The following is a 21,401-nucleotide window of genomic DNA, read 5'->3' on the forward strand; positions in this document are numbered from 1 at the left end:
AAAAAAAAGAATTCTATCCCGAGCCAGCGGTCTGGCTCCAGCCTCAGCACCCGCCCGCCGTGACGCCGGCAGCGGAGCAACCCCCCCGCGGCCGCGGCCCCGCAGCAGCAGCAGCAGCAGCAGCAGCAGCCCCCGCTCCGCTCCCCCCGGGCGGGCGGCTCCGCGGTGCCGCGGGCGGGGGCTCAGCCCGCGCGGCCGCTTGTTGATATCGCTCCGGGCCCCGCTCCGCCCGCGGCCGCCCCGCGCCCGGGCTCGCCGCCGCTCGCCTCCTTCCATTGCAACATTGCAAACCCCTCCTTTCTTTTTTTTTTTTTTTTTTTTCCCCTTTCCCCCCTCCCCCCTTTTTTTCCTTTTTTTTTTTTTTTTTTTTTTTTTTTTTGCATGAAGATGGCGGCGCCTCTCGCCAGCAAGGCAGGGTCCGCCGGCACCACCAGCAAGCCTCCCTTCCCGGAGCTGGATTTCCGATCGGGAGCCAGGGTGGAGGAATTGAATAAACTCATCCAGGAATTCACCAAGCACGATCAGAGGGAGTACGACGACCAGCGAGCCCTGGAGATTCACACGGCGAAGGACTTCATCTTCTCCATGCTGGGTAGGGCAGGGACCGAGCGGGGCGGGGATGGGGCGATGCCGGCCGGGAACCCCCGGGCAGGGCTCCCGGCAGTGCGGCACCGGCGGACCCTTTCCCCGCCGTGAGCGCGCCGAGCTGGGGGGCTCCCCGGTCACAGGGCGGGTCTTATCCCCAGGAAACTGTTTTTTCCTCTTCTATCCAACTAGCCTTTAGCAGCGATATATTTATAACCGCAGAGGAAAGGCTGGTTTGCAGAGCTGACCGGTGCCCGAGAAACACGCCGAGCCAGCAGGGCTGGAGGCGAGGCGAGCCAGGCTCATTATTGTTTTTCTCCCCAACTATCAAGGCTGTAGTAAACCCGAATATTTTTTCCGGACCGCATACTTTGGTTATTAGACCGCCTGATGCTTGAACAGGAGCATCCTCTGAACCGCCTTTCTTGCTTAGGTTGCAAAACTCGCTGCGAGTAGAATAAGTCAGATTGTGGCGGGGGAGTCCTCATCTGCGTGAAACTTTGAATCGCGGGCAGGGATCCTTACACTAGGGTGAAACATGCGTTGACCCTTGCAGAAATCACCTGGGCTCTGGCATGACTAAGGCTTCTTAAGAGTAACAGTGGAATGACTAACAGCTCTGATTCTCTAAGTAGTCAGTTTCTGATAAATATTTATCTTGAATTGACTAAGAAATCACTCACACGAGAGCCTTCAATACACAAAAGGATGCTCTTTAACGTGCAGATTAGACCTTGAAATCAGTCATCCAAGTTTGAATCATTATCACAAACATTATCTGAAATATTTTTACATGTAAAAAACCAACATGTGTAAACAGCTGCTGTGGCCAGTGAATGGTTCTTTGTAGCCCAGAGGTGCACATACACCCTTAAAGCTTGTTTGACACAAACCAAGTGTATGGTCTACATGTCCACTGTGAATAACCTACATCACTTTTCTCATCCAGAAACACAGAGCTCTCCTATTGCAATAATTATTGTTTTCTGTATCAAAGGATAGTCACTGTAATAGACCACTTCCTCTATAGCCATGAACATACCTACACTCAGTAATGAGAATCTGTGTCCAGCTGGCTATCTTGTAAGGTACCTGGATAAGTATAATTGCCTGCTGTATGGGATTTGCACAATTTTATGTGTGTACTGCTTTTTCACCAAGGGCTGGACAGGATATAGCCGACTAAATTTAGCTTGAGAACAAGGACAACAAGTTGAAAAGTCAGTAGCATGTATATTTATAGTTGCTGTTACAAATATTTTTCCCTTCCCAGTTAAAAAAAAAATAAATGATGTGGTGAAGCTGTGGTTGCATCAAAGCCTGTAGGATTTTTGTTATTGAAAACCTGATCCAGTGGAAGTCATCCGCTATTATGATCTGATACATTTTTCAGTCAGGGCTTTAAATAACTGGCTGAGGAAGCATGGCTGGGTGGGATGAAGCAGAGTGGAGAGAAAACAGCCGTAGCAGCAGTTCGGGGTGTGTGGCTAGCAAGTAGAGACAGCTTTGTATGATCCTGTTTAAGCATTAATAGTCTTTGCAGGTTACAGGGACCACAGCATTTCTTTCTGCCTCATGCCAGAGAAGGCAATAGAAGACAGAAGAATGAACTGGAGCATGCCTAGTGTTTCTGCAAATGGACCCTAATGCCTTGCTGTTCATGAAACAGGGAGCCTTAGGCTGTTTAGATATAACATAAATTAATGCGGTTGTCTTTGTTAATATAATGACTGGGAGATGAGCCTTCTTCCATTTTAAATGTATAGGCTAAACCTGTGGTTTAAACAAAGGCTATATGTCTGTCTAAGTTATGCATGGTAATTTTCAATAAGTCTTGTTTCTGAATAAAAGAAGAGACTTAATGACCAAGCCCAGGACAGAAATGGAGATGGGGTGTCTGATTTGTCTGCATTAGACCCAGAAGTTGTGTTTGTGGATCAGATCCTTCTTAGCTAGAGAAGCTCTTAAATCTGAAAGGATTTAACTTATTAATAAATAGTTCTTTCCCCTGTGCCTCATCCCTCCCATACATACTGCTCTTATCTTATGGGGCGATAACAGGAAAATTAAACGTACCTTTTCTGATTTAATTACGTTGGTGTGTGATTGGTGGATGAATGATAGGTGAGGAGGCCTTGTGCAGAATCTCAGATGTTTGTACTCTGCATGACTTGCCCTCTAGGTCAGATCTTTGCTTTCTATTTGTATTAACTCTTTTTCATCTGTGTTGTCTTGCCCTGGCTGTTAGCAGCTGAACTTAGGAAGATCTAAAGAGCTGGGCTATGAGAAAATTAGGGAGAGGCACTACTTGTTGTGCCTTTGTCCAAAATCTTGTGCCCCAACCATTAGAACAGGACTGCAAATGAGCTACCTCTCTGGTGGGGGAAGTGAGTATTTTCTTAATGTGGGCAGTTCCTGGGCATTCACAGTCCCATTTACAGTCACCAAGACCATATGGTCTTGCCAACACCCTACGCTGAAACAACAGGTGTCTTTTGTTGCCTTTACTGGGTAACTGTCTGTATTCACACTGAGCTGTGCCTGATAAATACTTGTCTCTGAGTCAGGTATAACTGAGCTTCAGAGGAGGGGAATTAATCAAGAAAAAGAGTGGACAAAAGACAGTCTTGTTTTCTGGGCAGTGGACTGGCTGAGAGACCAAGACTCTTTTTTTTTTTGTGTGCTTAAAGAGTGATAAAGGAGTATTTCTATAAAGATATTACAGTCAATGATATTTTGATTTTTAAAGCACTTGCTACTATTGTGATGAGAGGTGCATAGCAGTCATATTAAAAACCTTTTAGGGGTACCTAACCTAGAGAGTATTATTTCTGCAGTACAAGTACTTTCAGAAAACTTCTTTAATAAACACTACCTCTCTCTTTCTGTTCAGCACCTAAGTAAAAAATGCTTTAATGCATAGATATGCTATGCTTAAAAAAAGTCATGTATTATGCTCTTGGGAACTATAACACTGCATATTAAAAAACTCCTTAAAACTTCTAGTGCTATTGCTGCCTTAAACCAGCTCATGTTATTAGGGATACTGACCCTAGCATTTTGCTTATTAACAAGAGAAAAGAGCAAGGAGATATGAATAAGTACAGACTATACAGAGCTATTTCCTCCACTTCAGGTACACATCAGTGTTCAGTCATCTAGAGCAGTTCTCAAGCTCTTCAAGTTGGTATTTTGTTTCCTTTTCCTTTCAGGAGAGTTCTCTTTAGAGTCAGAAGAGGGATGCTTAGGACATTTCATGCCATTCTCCTTCCTCTCATTGCCCTTTCTCCCCCAGGTCAGGGAAAGGACTGGTTTAAACCAGTGCTAAAGTGGCCTTTTATTATTTCAACGCCTCTAGTGTATCTTTTCCTCACTTCCCTGGTTATATCTCATTTCTGCGGGAACCACCCACCAGGACAGGACGCACTTTGAGAATCTGCAGCCAGCTGCAACTTAAAGCTGTTGACAAGACCTCTAGAGAGCTTGTCTCAGCACCTGATACAGGAGTGGTGGTGGGCCTACTCTGAGAGCATTTCCTATTTCTCTGGTGTCTGCCCAGTACTGTGTTGGCTGTGCTGGGAAGTGTTTGTGATAGAGGCAAGTCTCAGAGTGGAGGCAGAGCTGGCATCAGCAAATTATTTCTGCTGCCAATACCAGCTTCCCAAATGGAGTGAGTTACCCTGCTGAGCCCCTGCATCTGTAGCAAGGCTTCCAGCTGTTTCTTGGACTGACGGACCCCTAAAATGCATGCAGTTGAGGTTCAGATTGCTGTGCTGAGAACACAGGTGTCCTGACAATAGCTTGCTTTTATCAGCAGCTTCTACAAGAGAAGAATTTTACAGTCCTCCCCTGTACCCGAGGGCTGTGTAGCAGAACGACATTGACAGTGTGACTGTTGTGTGGGTTTGTGTGGCATTTTTTTCTCCCTTTCCCTACCTGTCATAACTTGCTGATGAAACCTACTGTAGATTAGATTTCAGGCGTTGTTGGAAGTGTTGCCTGTTTGTCTATGATACATCACGGAAATTCTCTGGTTTCTGTTGCAGTGTCGAGCTGATGAAATAGCAACAGGGTTGGAGTGATCTCTCTAGGGTTAAGTCTTTTATGTGTGTTCGCCTTCTCTCAAGAGAGGCCAATCATGATAGGAGCACACTGTACTCTGAGGCCTATGCTAATAAAGGCTCCCTGCTGGCATTCCCTGTGCTGCTGAATGCATAATGCACAGCTGTTAAAAACAACCTTACTGTATTGCAGATTTCATTTCTGGCTTTGCTTGTGTCTCCTCTCCCTGCAGACCACATGTTTCCATATTTGAATTTGAGGCTGTGGGTGTTTCTTGGTGTTTTGTTTAGTGGTTTTTGTTTGTTTTATTAATTTTTTTTTGTTGTTGTTTTTTTTTTTTCTTATGGGACAGTGTGCTAGACTGGTAAAGTAACCCTAGCAAGGCATTGTTAGCAAGAAATCAACCAACTTCATCTCACTGGGAATTCTGTCTGTGTAACTAGTTAAAAAGGTTCGGTACCCTCCTCTGTCCCTTTGTTTAAAGGGCTTGCTGGTTCATGTATGTGTCAGTGAAAATAGCTTGAAAATCTTTGTCTCAATTTGTTTTCAGATGCTGGTATTTCACTTGCTCAACTACTGTTTTGAAACATTAGTCTGTGATGCAAAGTATTTAGTGTAATAGCTAGGAACATGTCCTAAGGGCACAAATTCTCATGGCAGGCTTGTCAGACTGCCCACCGCCTGTTCCTTCCGTCTGTGGAAATATTTGTAAAAGATTTGGGTGAATACTTGCCAAGCCTAATTATGCAATTATGTCTTAAGGACAATTTTATAATTATAGTGGAGGATGGTAACCAGGATACAAGAGTTGTTGGGGTTTTGACTTCTTTTTTCCCCACATGACTTTGAATGAATGCTAAAATACTTGGAGCAATTCTACTCAGAAAACCAGTCGTTCAACTTTCATTTAGGCAACTGGGTACTTTTATAGATGAAGCTTAATTAAAGACAACTCCAACATTGCTCAGGAAGGCTGGAGGACACGTTTTATTATAGCTTTGGTAATCTCCAGGACAGACGTGTACTCAGAGACCCAGAGTAGCCCACAGGCAATGTCCAGTCTAGAGGAGACTCAGATGTAAAAGTCTTGCTTGGACTTCTCAAAGGGAATCTCCAAGCTTTGCAGTTTTTTGGGGCAGTGGGGATTGTCTGTTGTAATTTTTATTTGACAAGTGCCAGGTTTCTGCTTTGTCTGTCTCCTGTACAGCTGTCACTTTTGCATCTTTTCTTGGGCCTTGACATGCACACTTTTGCATCTAGGGGCACCTTTAGGTGCATGTCCCAGTCCTTTTGCTGCAAAAATGGTTTTCCCAGGCACACCTCTGAAACCTTTTTCTGCCCAGGTCAGCCCCTGTTTATACTCTGCAAGATTGGTTAGGTGAGAAAGTGCCAGGAAGAAATGTGGTTAAGGCCAAGAGATTAGCTGTCACCTCCAGTCAAGGGGTCTTCAGTTGCAAAGGCTGCTTCAGCATGACACTGTGAGCAGTGACCGAGGTGACAAATTGTAACTCCAAGCATGTCTGTGTGACACCCTGTGGTGCAGCTGCAGGTAGAGGCTCTGTCATAGACCTCTCAATGCTCTCTGAGTTTAAGAAAAATGAACCACCATGGAGTCCATTTACCTTTTTCTGCGTGTATGAAACTCACTTGAGAAGCAAGAGCTGCAGCTCATTTGCTATGAAAAGAGAAGCTTAAGAGTTGAATGCGTTATGAAGGGTGACATACCTTCTGAGCCAGGTTTTTCCTTAGCAACAGTGGGGATGGGTTAAGTTCCGTGTCCTGAAAGAAAGCCATTAATTCTGCCCATTGGTAGCTTGACCTGCTATCCTGTGAACAAGGAGAAAATTCCTTGAGAGTGACAGTCTGTTCATGTGTACAACATACTGTATTACCTTTAGTCTGCCTTTAATTTGCCTATCTTTGGTGTATGAAAAAGCAGTAGAGTAGGTGGGGTTCTGGGGGTGCAAAGAAGGGTATCTGCCCTATTGGGGGACCTATTATGAGAGCTAAAGCAGAAGGGAGCTTTGGATGTTGTATTCAGAGAACGTCCTTAATTGAGAAAAGAGCAGTGTGCCTGCGTGGGAGCAAGGGTGAGAGAGCTGAAAAATGACCTTTAGATGGATGTCTCAAGTTATTTGCCCAAGTCTTGTCCTGATCACTTGTAGTGTGATGTGAGTTCAGGAGCTGAACTGTAGCTTTATTGGAACTTACGACCATACCTCAATGGCTCCCAATCTTAACTATGGATTTTATATCCAGTGAAGGTTTATGACTTCTGTTAGCACAAACTTCTCTTGCTGTCTGACTAACAAAAATATGGGGGTTGGCTTCACTCCCCCCGCCAATGCAGCTGGAAGGCAGCTTATGAGACTTACAAAATAAATCTTTCAGCAGCAGCTGATGTTGCAATTGACAGATGCTGCTATGGATTTTGCTCTGTTTCATTAAGAGAACTCCACTGTTTGCTTTCATTTCTATTGTTGTGTTGGATTCCCTTTTACTGTAAATAGCAATTGTCCTGGACTGAGTGGATTAATCTGTGCCTTAGTACTTCAGCCAACTTGACAGGTCCCTGAATCATGTACTTCTGAATTAGATAAACTTTCTGCAGCTCTTTCGAAGCAGTGTTTCAGTGACTCTCTGGTTTTAAGGGAATCAGTGTGTGCTGTAGAATTCAGTTTGAAGAAGATAGATTCCCTGCTCCCCAACATATTGACTTTTGAGCTTTTAATAAACACTTGATGCTAAGTTACAACAATCCTGTTAATATGTTGTATTTCAACTGTCAGACCGTATGATTTTAACCTAATTTAAAGCATTTAATTAGAAGATCGTTAATGCATTTTGTTACAAGTGGGTTGGTGTCAAAAGTCCAATTCGCATACTGTTGAGTGGGGTGATTAGTTACTGTAAGGCTCATAATATCCATGTCTTTGAAACAGCAGTGGTGGCTACTGCCATCCACTCATGTTTAGGGCTGTGGGCAGACATTTGCACAGCACTGGATGGCTCCAGCTTGTAGAACAAGAGGTGGGTGGCAACCAAAGAAAATTACTCTATAGGTGAAACACTGAGTCAGGACACCCTAGACCACTGTTCTGTTCTGAACTGCCCCCAAATTTACACAGACCTGTGCAAGTTTCTGAATATAATTCTGTGTAGTAGGGTGTTGGTACTACCAGAAGCCTTCCTCATCTCCTGTGTTTCAGCAGTCTGTGGAAGGTGGCATGGTACTGGAATAGTGGAACATCGTGGTGCTGAGCTTCTTCATGATAGGATGGTTTAATCATGCAACCCTCTGAGATTGAAGATGGAAAGGGAAGTCTGGTCTTGTGAGTCTTGCTACAAAAAGCATTTAAATAGTGAAGGCAAGTAGTTGCTCTGTCATTTGGTGTTGATCTGGTGGCTTTGAGATCAAGTACAATTCGGCCTCTGTGAGAGAGATTACAACCTGACCCAGTTCTAGCAAGTAATCTTATTTTATACTGAAAGGATCCCAAAGAAAAATTGGGACAAATTAGTTTAAGAATACATCCTGTCCATAGTGTTCATATTGATGTAATTTGTCAGAGTCAGGCAATGCCAATCAGGAGAAGGCAGCAGTTTGGGACAGAAAGCAAGAGTAAAATAGAAGACAGCCGAAGCTAGAAATCCTGCCAGGATAGCCATAAGGAATTGGCAGAGAATTTTTTTTTTTTTTTTTTTGGTCCAATGACATTCCTAAAGTAATGATTTAGAAGAAAAGTAGAGGTTTATGTGTGGGATGTCATTGGTCTACCTAGATCTTCTCTACTGTGGCTTGCAGTCAGACCACGCAGAATTTCTTCCACCCACTGATGGAGTGAAAATTCATAAATGATTTGGTCCAGAACTGCTGAGCAGCTAGAAAACACTTGCCATTGCATCTGGAAATAACAAAGTCAGTTCATACTTTATTGCATCGTGTGTTAGGCCATATGCTTATTTTGTTCTAAAAAATCTTAACTCTCCTGTTCCTGTTGTAGGATCTTTTGACACTGCTCCACAACTCTGTCAAGGAAGGATGTTTTTATTCAGTGGTGCATATTTGACCTGATTTAGAAAATCAAGTGCTGAGGTTGTGAGGAAGGAGTTGTATTAAAGAGCTATCAAAAATGCTAAGACAAACATTGCAATTAGCTTCAGCACTTTTCCCTTCAGCACTTCTACTCTTTGCATTTTAATAGATCTCTCGAAGAGCTAGAGATGCTTTGGGTGACTCCTCTTGGAAATGAATCCTGTGCTAATAGCTCTGGCTGTGTCCGACCCACAGGCACATGCTTGGAGATATTTCATGTTTGTTTTGTACCTCACTAATTAATGTATAACTTATTGGTAGAACAGCAGGAAAACTGCATTTGCTGACACTTCATGATATAATGATTTAATCCTTTGTGACACATTCCTGCTGAGTGTCAAAGCTGATAACTCTAATCTCTGTCCCTAGCTCAGTGTGACAGGAACCTGTTCTAGAGGGCATTTTGCAGGATCTTGCAAGCTCTTGTAGGCACTTTGTGACCAATTCATGTAAACTCGTTCTGTAAATCGTTACTCCTGAATGTGATTACAGGATTGCCTGGTGCACTGATGAATCTGGGGCTGAGTGCAAACAAAGTGCTAACTGACTGCATCCAAATAAAATACAGCTCGTCCTGTGAGGAGGGGGGAAATACCCTTGTCTTCTAAATACACATCCTGCTTTGCCAGCATTCAGAGTGGTGTGGTTATATTGATTCAAAGGTGCCTAAACCCACTGCTCTTTGTTCTATGTGATTCTGAAGCCTGGGTATGGATGCAGATCTGTAGGCAGGGATAGCTGTGCAACTACTCTGCAGTAGTTGGTTCCTGTGATACAACCGGCAGAGCTTGCTTCTAGTCCAGCATGGACTGTGAATTTTTTAGAAAAAAAAAAGTGCAGCTCTACAAACAGAGAAGGGAATGTCACTGTAACAACACTTCAGAGGCTCTGTTGCCTTCTGTCTCTGAAATTTGCTTGTTGAAAGTTGCATACAGTGTGCTGAATGGCAGATCAGGTATTGATATTGGCCCCTTGATATAAGGCCCTTAAAGCTCAAGCTGCTGAAATGTCTGTATTTCATAGGCAGTAGGACAACCATGTGCTAAGCAATCAGCAACTTGAGGAAAATAAGGGGAATGCAAGTCTCTCTGCCAGCGCAGCATGTCTCTGACAAGCTGAATTAAATGCCTGTGTTTTTCTTCCAATGTGCAAGCTGTAATGCACATCTAAGTGCATTATGGAGATAAAGGAGCTATTACAATTTCATTTAGCATCTATCAGAGACTTGGTGTTATCTACTAAATTGTCTGTAAAAGCTTGATCCTGAACCACATTTTTCCCAATATCCTGTGGATTTGCTGAATGTGTAAAGTATGCAGTTGAAGCAGCAATGTTATAGTGAAAAGAACTCTGTTGACAAAGGCTTGAAAGATCAAAGAATGACTGTGTCTGTATAGCTATTTTAATTTTCTTGAGGAGAGGTTCATATGTGCTATATAAGCAATTAATAAAACTATTTGCACATTATCAAAACTGCAGAGTTAAGTTACAGGTTAGTCGGGAAAACTGAAGTTAAAAGAAGTTATTTTGATTTTCTTAAACCCGAGTTCTGGTTCTGAACTTGGGCATTCCACTTCAAAAACTAGACAATCCCTCTCGCTCCTTCACCCAAGCCACATACAGGCGATTTAGAATCATCTTTTTGTCTGGGCTGCTTCTTAACAGTGCAGCTAAAAAATCGGTGTCTAAAAATCTGCTGTTATGCTGAGACCAGTCTTGTAAGACATTGCTTGTGTATATGAATCACTCTACTGTGTTGTGTACATCACTGTATTCTCTACTTTTTTTAACTAAACCTTTCTTTACCTTAAAACGTGTATCTGCCTTTATTTTATTTTATTTTATGTCTTACTTTTCCCCAAACAGTTAATTTATGTGGGAAATATCTGCTGTTCAAGGGTGGTGATGACAGTGCTTTGGAGTGTAGAGAGTGCTGTTGAGAAGTGCTACAACGTGGGTGTGGAGGTGGAGGTCTCATCCCCTCCCAGCAGAGCTGTTCCAGTGTGACAGGCTTCCCTGGGCCAAAGCCAGCCAGCACTGTTCAGCAAGGACTGTAGGAGTTCTATGGAAGAGATTTCTGTCTGAGGAAGACAGGAGTGAGGGAGACAACTGAACAAAATCTTCAGACCCACAGTATGCTGATAGACCTCCTGTTGTTCTTAATTCGTGTCTGTAAATGGCACTGGTTTCCGCTGTTGTGCACCAAGACAATAAAAAATAACAATCCTTAGCATCTATATACCACTTCACAATTTTCAGAGTGTTCAGCACACATTAACTAATTCAGCTGAGATGTACATACTCTGTGAGCAAAGCTACTCTTCTTGCTGCCTAGAGGAACCTTTCATTACAGCTGGGACAAGGCTTTTCTTTTTCCCCATAACCGGAGCTCTTGGCAGGAATGTTCTATATAGGGACTGTGTCTTTCTTCCTGAAGGTTTTAAGCCTTTGCATGTACCCCTGTTTTCATAGGAATTGGACTACTCTGAAGTCATATCTGATACTATTAACAAAATTATGCAGGAGACTTGCCTGTATGTTCTGTGCTGCAAATATGCAGGCACACAGTTAATAGGTTTGTGGTTTCAGAAGCCATTGAGTTAGCAAAGATGTGGCTACATTAAGTGCATCCTTCTGTGCTTGCATAAGGCCTTCAGGGAACACCATCTCAGTGAACCTCAAGGCTCAGGAGGAGAATAAGCATCTGTCAGGTTTGACCATGTTAAATCATCACACCATGTGCTTAAGAGAATTGAGGATGCTTAGTGTCTCTGGTCCACTAGATCCAGCACCTGCTAGGCCACCAACTGTTATTTGGGACAGGACAAAGCTCAACAGCATCGTATTGCCAGGTAATTGCCAGGTAAGAGGTGTTTTGAGGGCAGTTAAAGACATTATGCCCTGTTGTTCGTAATCCTAAACTCTGGACATGTTGTTTGGGATTCCAAACATGCACTGACATGAATCTAATCTGTCTGGCATTTGATTCACTTTTTGCCTTGGCATTTTGTGTATGTGTATAGAGCTGGTGAGAAGGAGTTTGAGCCATTACTGTCTGTATCTTTAATCTGGGTAGGGTTGGTTCCACATTTTGTTTGGAAGAATAGCACCTTTTTAGCATTCCTTTAGGGTGCCTAGAAGTTAAGCATCTTATTTAATCAGGTCATATAACATGGGATTACTGATTTACCTTAGAAATAATTATTTTGTAGTCTTTGTAAACTGATGCCTGGTACTTCAGAACGGCTTTGCAGTTATAACCCTTTTTCTAATCTATGAGGTTTAGTTCTAACTAAGTGGTCGCACTTCTGGATTGCCTCTTTGTCCAACTGTTTGGTAACTTTCTGGTTTAGAAGTGGTGCCTGCAGGTCTGACCTGAAACTGATTCTGCAAGAACAGCATAGATTATAATTTTCCTATAAATGATTGTATGAACAGGAACACCATTAGCCTCTTAGTGACCTAATTATGCGGGCAGGTAGCAGAACATTTTGAGATCAAAACTCTCATCTTGCTACAGCTCTCCCTTCAGCTAACAGTGCATGGGAGAAAAACAGCATGTTTCTTGCAGGTGATGATTTCTCTTTCAGTGGCTTTGATATCCTCATTTTGTGTTTGAAGGTAATGTGCAGATTGCCGGGTGGTGTCACTCAAAGTGACTGACTGAGCTGCTGTAGTATGTGAAGATGTCTCCAAGACAACTAATTTGCTGGTCAAACAGCACATTGGCTTCTTCCACAAGACATTCTAAGGGAGCTGGTGAGCTGAAGGAGCAAGATATTTTAACAGTTTATTATTAGCACTGTAGCTGGCAAATGCAGCCCAGAGTCTAAGGCTGAGAATGTTCCTATTAAACACTGCAAATGAATAACTTAAAAAAAAAATATTTTGTTATTTAACTAGCAAACTGATTCATCAGAGACCTTCTACAAAATAATTGGAATTAAATCTCTACCTTCAGGTTTTTTTCTCCAGTTTTTATATGTGGAATTTAGGGACCTTCTTTCACTCTCATCTTTTGTTGTTCTATGTCCAGACTTCCCTGCTACCTTTCAGCTCTGCTTTTTTAGTGTTAGTGGGCCATATTTTTTCTAAAATATACCCAAAAATCAAATGTTTGTTGCCATTTCTCTTCTGCTCTAAAACTTAGAAAGGTTTAGTGACTCTGCTCTGTTCTATAGTTAGGATAATAAAAGCTTGAAGCATCAGATTTTTTTTCTCCCTCTTTTATCCCCTCCTTCCAGTCCTCTTTATCTCCAGAGGAGCAGTGTTACTGAACAGGTGTAGAGCACTTTGAAATATTTTTGTTCTGCATTTCAAATTCATAACTTTTCTTCATAAAATACTCCTATGCTCATCCTGTTTCAAGGTACTCGGTGCAAACCAAAATCAAATACGCCCACATTTTTTTTCCGCCTCCCTTGCAAGGAATGGCTGCTCTCCCTAGCTGAACAAACCCCACCTTTGTCTTCGCTTTGGAATTAGAAACAAGCAGGCTTGTTGATTCCTGCTGCATTAACACTCTCCTCCTCCCTCATGCTGATGTAGTGGTTATCAGGGGGAAGGGGGTGGGTAGGGTGGAAGCTGCTTGCTGCTGTTTTCGTGAGACCTCCCAGGAGGCTGCTGCAGTGTGGATCTCGGGCCCCAGAGACTTAACAGCACCTCCTCAGGCTGCAAGGAGTGGAGGAACACAGGCAAAAACTGCTTTGTGCAGTAGTGGGTAGCAAGAGGACACCAAGAGTGCTACACTGAGAACCCTTGAAGATCTTCAAATGAAAGTCCAGGAGAGACAAGGGGCTGTATCAATGTTCTGAGCTCTGCCTTTTGGCACAAACTGAACCTGAACTCTCAGCTAATAACCCCTAAGCTGCCTTCTCTGAGCACGCCTGCATGCACTGGGGAATTTTAGGAATGTGGACTTCAGCACAGTGTTGCTGCTGCTCACCCTCTGATCAACTAAGAGCCTTAGAATCTGACATGGGGTTGCTGTTGCCACGATAAAGCCCCATTGTGGTTGTTTGCAGCATTATTTAACTAAAGATTTATTTTCCTGGGTCAGGTTCCGTTTAGAACAGCAGGAGTCAAGATCAAAGAACTGGAGAGAGGCCTCTTCCCTTTCCCTGACACAGCACAGGGGCACACACCCCTCTCTCTTTACCATCCCCTCTCCCAATCCCTTTGATTTTAAGGCATTACAACTTTAGTGGTGGGAATAGTGAAGAGACTGGAGTTTGTGTTGCTCCAAATTACAGGGGCAATTGATCTAAGGAGGTAAGAGGAGAAAGCCTGTGGGTGGATGGAGCTGGTATCACTGATGCAGACTTCTCTCTTTTGATGTCCCCTCCATGCTGAAGCAATCCCATCTTTAGCCTCCAACTACTTAAATTGTTCCAGTTAGAGGATGTGGGAGGTCTGCTGTTGCCCCATATGGGAGGAAGATAGGAAGCCGGTCATATAGGCCCTGCCACCTGCTTGGCTTTGTCCACAGCTCTGTGAACTGTGTGTCTTTGCTGTGTGTGTGCCTTGAGCAAAGACTCAAGGCAGCTTGAGTCTGTGGATTTGTTTTTTGGCAGATATGGTAACCGGGGGTGAAGGAGTACACTCCTTGGTCAATCCCTGGCTCTGATTGTGGTGAATAGTTGAAAGTCCTCCTATTTGCTTTGAAAAGCACCAAAGGAGACAAAGGAAGGCAAAGCAATTTGTGTCCTCGGCATGGCAGAACAACCATGTGACCAGCATCTCTGAAAGATCCCAACAGTGCATCTTGGAGTCTCATCCATAGTCAGTTAGCACAGAGTTCCTACACATGCAGGCATTCAGTGCCACACTTGATAACTAGGCAGTGGTTTAAGTTATTTGAGAGGCTAAGTGGAAGAAACAGCCTGGACCCAAATGAGAACCCAGTGTGATTCTAGAGGAAAATATGAGGTTATTTTTGGGGTTGTTGTTATTCTTCTGTGCTCCAAGGAAGATAATGCTCCAGTTTTGCACTATGGTTCAGTGTTGTTCTGCTTCATTCCTCATTTCTTGGTCCCATCTATTTTAACAAGCAGATATTGGTTGCTTGAGTACCTCCTTTTGTGACCCTGTGTCTTCTCATCTAGGTGCTGGACAAGGCTGTGGTTTGAAGCAATCCAGGGCTTCTGTTCTCTATAAAATACACTTAAAATTGTTCCTGGTCATTTTGCAGCAAATCTATTTCTGCCCTGCTTACGGCCTGGCTTGCAAGCTGCAAGTGTCTGGACAGGATTTATTATGCTCTGACCATAAAATTTTAAACGTAGATGTTAAATCACTGCTGCCCCAATTCCAAGCTCTATGCAGAATTTCTGAATTCCTAGGAAGGCATTTTCCCTGCCAGCAACCTTTGGTTTCTGAGAAGGACAACAGCAAGTTCACAGGATGATGAAACACTAGTTTGGTGAGGGACCTGTGTGCTGGCCAACATCCAGGCATCTGTCTGGCTGCAGAGAGCAGAGCCAGGCAGACCTGGTACGGCAGTGATGTGACCGAGAGATGTTTGTATCGGTGTCTGGGTGCAGACACTCTGCTGGGGCACAGTGACTGAGTGTCTTTGCCCTTGGCTTTATTCCTCCCTGATTGAAGTATCTTTGACACTGCAAGAAAACTGAAATTCAGTGTTTCAGCACAGAGCTGCTTACAACAAGCTATTTTATTTTTGTGCATGTCTAATAAATACTGAACTGTTCAGTGTTGTTACTCAATGTGGCTTTGTCCCTTGCTGCTGGGAGCCTCTGTGTAGATTTCTCTTGAGACTGGCAAAATGTGGCCATGAAGTCCTGCAACTCTGTGCAATGCTGGCTGCTTCCTCTGGTATGGCATGAGATGTACGCTGTTCTAGCTGAGACTGTTGTTTGTCACCTTTGCCTAGAGAGTACTAGGGAGCACTAAAACAGAATTTAATGTTTCTCAAATCAATTAATAGTCTTAAAGTCCTTTTCATCAACATGCAAAGACAGCTGTGGCAGGTGGGCAGGAGATGACTTCCTTGCCAAGGAGAGGGAGATGCCTTCTCCTCTGCTGCATATGTTTGCAGGGGAGGCAGAGAGCCACCCAGGGCTTCCCACTCTCAGGCCTATGCATTTTGCACAGCTCCATCTTCCTCACACTAACCTAGCATGGGGCTTTCCATTTCATCAACTGAGTACTATTTAGTGTGTTTCGCTGTAACTCAAGGCTGGACATCATAAAAAATAGTAATTCAAGACTAGGCTGGTTGGAATTGTTTGACATCAGCGTATTAAAAAAGGCTGTGAAAAATTAGAGTATGCTGTGACAGAGTTTTCCAGAGTTTGTGCTTTATGAAAGCAGGATAAGTCCAGTCCTTAATATGGTGTTTTAAACCACTATTCATAGCAGTGCCTGCAGTAATGGCAACTAGAAGCAATCTTCTCGACCAGAGTAGCCAGAAACTTAACACTATCTTGTGTTTGATAATTTTCATCTTCTGGAAGATCTGTGCTCTCTAACTCTGGGGATATTCCACTTCCCTTATGGTGGGAGAGGCAGGCTATCATCAGTAGGGACTGGTGATCCTGGAGCAGAGGTTTAAGCAAAACCACTCTCAGCAAGAATGCTTTCCACAAGTGGTTCTGCCTCTCTCAAGTTAAAAGGAGACTCTGACTTTTTCTCTGCTTATTCTCACACCTGTAAAGGTTGAGGAGACCATTTTAACAGCGCTGCCGTATGGCCTCTTCCCATATTAGAAAGGAAGGCTTTGAATATGGACATCCCAGTGTGCATGCGTCTGTCTGCCTGGACCTGTCCCATCAATTAAACAGGAGCTGACGTCATATTTGAAGGTCAACTGTTTTATAACCTAATATTACCATTTTTTTTTTCCTCTGGGTTTATTATCTCTCTCCAACCTGCAGCTCGGCACCATCTGGTGCAGGCACACAAGGGAGAAAGATTAGAGAAAGTAAAGCAGCTTTGTTTGCTTCCCCCATTGCTTCCGATGTACAGAGGAGTCGGCAGTCTCTTGCAATATTGAATTTTAAGTGGTGGGAAGGACCGGATCCTGTTAGCTGTCTAAGAGAGGGAGAAATAGTCTGTGCTTACCAGTGATCTGTCAGGAAGTTTCTCAGGATTCCTAAGGGACTTATTGTGGCCACAAAGTGCACTTTGCTGCATTTTATTTTGTAGTTAAATAGTCTTGGTTTTTTATGATCTGTTTTTCCCAGCACCCATATTTTCCTTACCTGTAAATTGCCAGAAGCACTCCTAAATAAGGTAGATGTGCAGTACCAACCCAGACTACAGCCTGCTTTGGAGGTGAAATTCTATGAATGCTTGAAAGTGTATTTACAGCTGACAGAGCCACCAGGCTGTCACTCCACAAGCATGTTCTGCCACACAGAGATAGCTTCTCTTCCCTGGTGGCATCTGTTTGCACAGACCAAGGAGGTACATATTTGCTTGTCCAGCCACTGTGAAAATGCACCAGTTGTTTCCATTTCATAGGCAGGGTTGGGTTTGCCCTCAAGCTTCACCCTCTCTCTGATCCTCCCTCCTCCTTTTTCTCCATTCCTCTGGAGGTGTGATCGCTTTCTGTCCAAACTACATGATTGTTTTCTGTAAAAGCAAAGCTCTTTTCTTTCTAATAATATAATGATAATAATTCAGGAATGCTAATCTCCTAGGTCAGCAGGATTTCTTGCAAACTAGTATCTTGTTGCTTTGCTTCAGTGTTGCAAATTTCGCATTCGACTATTTTGAAACAAAATGTCTTTAGCCATAAACAACTATTGTATTTGGCTATTGGGAAAGGATGGCTAATTAATGTGCAGTAGTTTGACATGGACATACAAGTTTAGTTATGAAAACATTTGTCTGACTGTGATTCATGGTATGTACATGGCACTGTATCATAAGGCATACAACATATATAGAGACTTATTCGTCCCTCTTTGCTGCTGTGTAGCCTTCTTCTAAACTGTGATTTTTATCAGGTCGAGGACACTTTGTACAAATTCCTAATTCCTGGAGAGAAGATAAACTTGGGGCTTTTGGGAATGTTTACTTTTAGTTTTAGTCTTTTAAGAAAAAATAAAATTAGTTTCTAGCCATTATATACAGAATCTTGAATCAACAACAGTAGACATTCAAAAGAGGAACATTTATTTGGAAACATGGAGGGAGCACTGGGGTTTCCAGTGCTTTAGATTTAGCTCCAATTTGTAACAGAAAGATGTATGTCTCCTTTTACACATGTTTTGATGCAGTTCTTTCCACTGTAGTCTTTGAGGTTGGAATTGGACTTTTTCTTCTCCTAAATCATTGTAATGTATGGTGCTTCGTCAATATTTGATTCATCTTTTCCTGTCCCCAGCATCTTGATTTATACATGGTTCTCCCTGGGGAAGATTCATAGTAAATGGAGCAATGGTTCTTGCATTTCTTGACAGGTTGTAGGTTTGTAAAGTGTTCTTTTCCAACTACTGAGACAAACTTAAGTCTCTGCATATAATAGTAAAGAGTTGAGAAGACAGATGCACACAACAGAGGGCCTGACCAAGTCACCACAGTCTTCTTAATGTGGATCTTCGTCACCTTGAACTCATTTGCAGATTAACTCTGAAACTAGTTGTGTTATATCCTGTTAATTGCCTAGAAAGATGTTTATTCCTTTTTTCCCCCCACCATTTTATTTTTAAGACCAATCTTGAAGTAATTGTAATCACTCACAGCAGTTTACAGCACATTTTGTTTCCAGTCCAGACTGGCTCAGTTTTTTCTATATTTGAGCAGTATCTAAATGAAAAAAAAAACAAACAAGACCAAACCTTCTTTGTGGTAATTTGTCATGAGGGAAGACTAGATCTAGGATATAATGAAATGGCATTTGAGGAGAGAGAAGGAAAGAACGTGGAAGGTTTCACTCTTTTTTTGCAAGTTGGCTTAGTTGATCATAGTGCCCAAGAGAAAAGGAAGGATGATTTTTAAATTATTATTCAGGTCATAATGTGGCCTTTGCAACCTAAAATGCTCCTAAACATATCACTTTTGTGCTTCTAATGCTCTCTCCAAAAAGACCTCTCCCTTCCCTTTTCAAGGACAATATAAGACAGCAGTGCTTGGTTGGATCATTGTGGAATCCTCTTATCTACCTGTTCTCACTTTGTTTTTCTTCCAACTCTGGTCTTTGTTGGCATTGAAAATGTGCAGGAAAGGTTGATGAAGGCAAAACTTAAGTTTTGGTCAGTCTCTACCTTAACTCTTTGCAGCTTTTCATCAAGGAGGACTGTGAGAGAGTAAAGCTATTAAATCTTTCTCTTCTTTAAATTTGTTTTTTCTTTCTGTCCCAAAGCAGCAAGGAGTTTTAATCTGCCTTTTGAAGAGCTGAGAGCTCAGTCACTGATCTGAAATGGTGTGCTCTGCCTGGTGGTGCTGAGCACCCTGCAAGTTGCTCGGATTCCTCCATTGCTTAGTCTTTTCTTCTGGATGCCAGAAGATGTGTGCATGTTATGATTACTGTAGGCGAGGTTGTACGTGCCAGATTGCCACATGTCACGCTTCAGAAAAGAGACAACGTTAGCTGGCTTTGCTACCCAAGATTTCTGTCTCAAAAGAACGTCCTGCGGACGGACATCTTCATGTAGCTCCTGGTGCTGTGGCCAGAGAGGCACCCACACTGCCTTGGTGATGTCTTGGTAGGGAATGAACCAGCAGTACTGGTTTGTCTCATATGCATCCAGCAAAGCCATCCCACAAGGGTCAGGTTAATGGTGGCAGTAATACTCTAAACCACGTTTACATGTTGAAACAGAGGCTTTTTGGTTTATATTGCTAGTACCTCTAGGAGTTCTTGGTTGGGAACAGAGCCCCGTAGTACTCAAGTCTGTGAAAAGATTAATGGAAAACTGCAATCTTCCTTTGAAGATGTTTTCAAGATATAAGTAACAGCAGCATTTCAAGTAGTCCTGTGCCTTCTGCTACTTTGTTAACTTTCACTGGATTGTATTAACCATTGAGTGAACTTCTTGCAGTTGCTTGGTTTTTTGTTTCTTTTTGCATCTCAGCAAAAATCCCTGCTGATCATCCCTCAGGATTTGTCTTATTTGTTTCTGGAAGTTCCCCTGTTGAGGAGTTTGGCCGGGGTTTGCTCACTGTCTCTAGTAATAAATGAAGTGGTTTAGTGAGTTATGGAGCATAAACTGGATTGATTTCCCTTTTGCAGTCTGGACTAGAAAAGCTCATTCCCTTGGTCTGCTGTGTGTTCAAGGCCACAAGCCAAGCTGCTATCAATTTTACCTTCTCCTCCTGTGAGGAGCTAAAGAAAAGATGCTTTCCAGATCAGGTGTGTGAGACAGATGTATCTTATATTACTAGATGATTCAGCTAAGACTGGTGCCAAAACATTTTCCAGAACTCTCAGCTGGCAGTCAGGTTGAGAAATAACTTGATAGAAATGCTGGGCTGGCTCTGCCATCCGTGTCTGTAACTGCAGCCATGTCAGGTACAGTTCCCTTTGATGTAGCAAAGGTCTAACAGAGTGATGGGATGACGGGTGCACACAGAGGTCTTGTGCCATGAGGCCAGGGAAACATGGGAAATGTGTGTCCAGAACCGGGTGCTGCCAGCCTGGGAGCCTGAAAGGAATACAGAAGTGCCTTTGCAATAGGCTTGGTTAATGTGTGGAGGTGCTTATACACAGCTTGTGGCCAAATTACACATTGCTTCTCTCCCTCCAAGTGTTCATTTACCATCAAATACCATCAACACAGAGATCACTGGGGCCTTCTTGGCCAAATGTATTTCCTTCCACCTTCTGCTGAGATGGAGAAAATTCTGTTTTGATAAATAGGAATGTGATTAGCTCACCTATTTTTCCCTTTGCAGTCACATTTGGCAGTTTCTCAGAAAGCCACTGAAATGAGCTTTTCTGAGGCTATAAGTATATATAGACTCATGCCAGAGATGGGACTGGGCAGTTGCCTCAAAATCTGGCACTGTTAAAGCCCACTTGTTTGTTTAAAACTTATATGTATTTAGACTGAGGATAATGAGCTGAAGTGCTTGATCAAATTGTCAGTATGTCTTAACAACACAGCTCTTTGGACTTTATTGCTGATATAAATTGGAGCACTTTAACCCTAAATCAGGTTAAATGTTTATACGTGGGTGAAGTCCAAGGGAAGTGTGCTGGTGGTGGGGCCTGAGGAATACAGCCCAAAGTGCAGAAACTGGCTGTTTTATAACCCATAATAGGGAAATCTTAATCTCAGCTGCTGAACCAGGCATGGCTTTTACTGCACAGAGGGCATTTATGGTGAATACCGAGTAGCAAGTCTTGGCACTGGAGAATGTGGATTCTATAGTGTTGTGTCTGTGACTGTCAGAAAATACATTTATGCAAAATGATTGCAGGGTACCAGCAGCCAGAACACGGGGTACTAGTCGCCTCACTCATGGGTGCATCAAAGGAAAGAAATGTCTACAAGTGGTGGTGGGGATTGTCTCCTCTCTGTGTTCCCAGAAAACCTTAAGCTCCATTAGTCTTCTGCTGAAATATGTATGACATTCTGCCTTAATAAAGAGAACTAACTATAGGAACTGTGGATTTTTTTCTGCAACTGCTGAGTCAGGAGGGGGTGGAGATGAGAAACTCAGAGTTGTCATTCTGTTCCCATGGGAA

At 42.9% G+C, this 21,401-nt stretch overlaps 1 protein-coding gene across 1 annotated transcript in view; it reads left to right on the forward strand.

The window, feature by feature from the left end:
* The first annotated feature begins 368 nt into the window (after positions 1 to 368).
* The window catches only part of MB21D2 (Mab-21 domain containing 2), a 60,255-nt gene continuing 39,222 nt past the window's right edge, over positions 369 to 21,401 (forward strand). The window contains exon 1 of the mRNA XM_027647589.1: positions 369 to 592. Coding sequence (XP_027503390.1) covers positions 382 to 592 — 211 coding nt within the window. The 5' untranslated portion in view covers positions 369 to 381. The remainder of the gene's footprint in view (positions 593 to 21,401) is intronic.

The sequence above is a fragment of the Corapipo altera genome, unplaced genomic scaffold, assembly GCF_003945725.1.
Source record: "Corapipo altera isolate COAL_440 unplaced genomic scaffold, ASM394572v1 113, whole genome shotgun sequence".
Taxonomy (NCBI): domain Eukaryota; kingdom Metazoa; phylum Chordata; class Aves; order Passeriformes; family Pipridae; genus Corapipo; species Corapipo altera.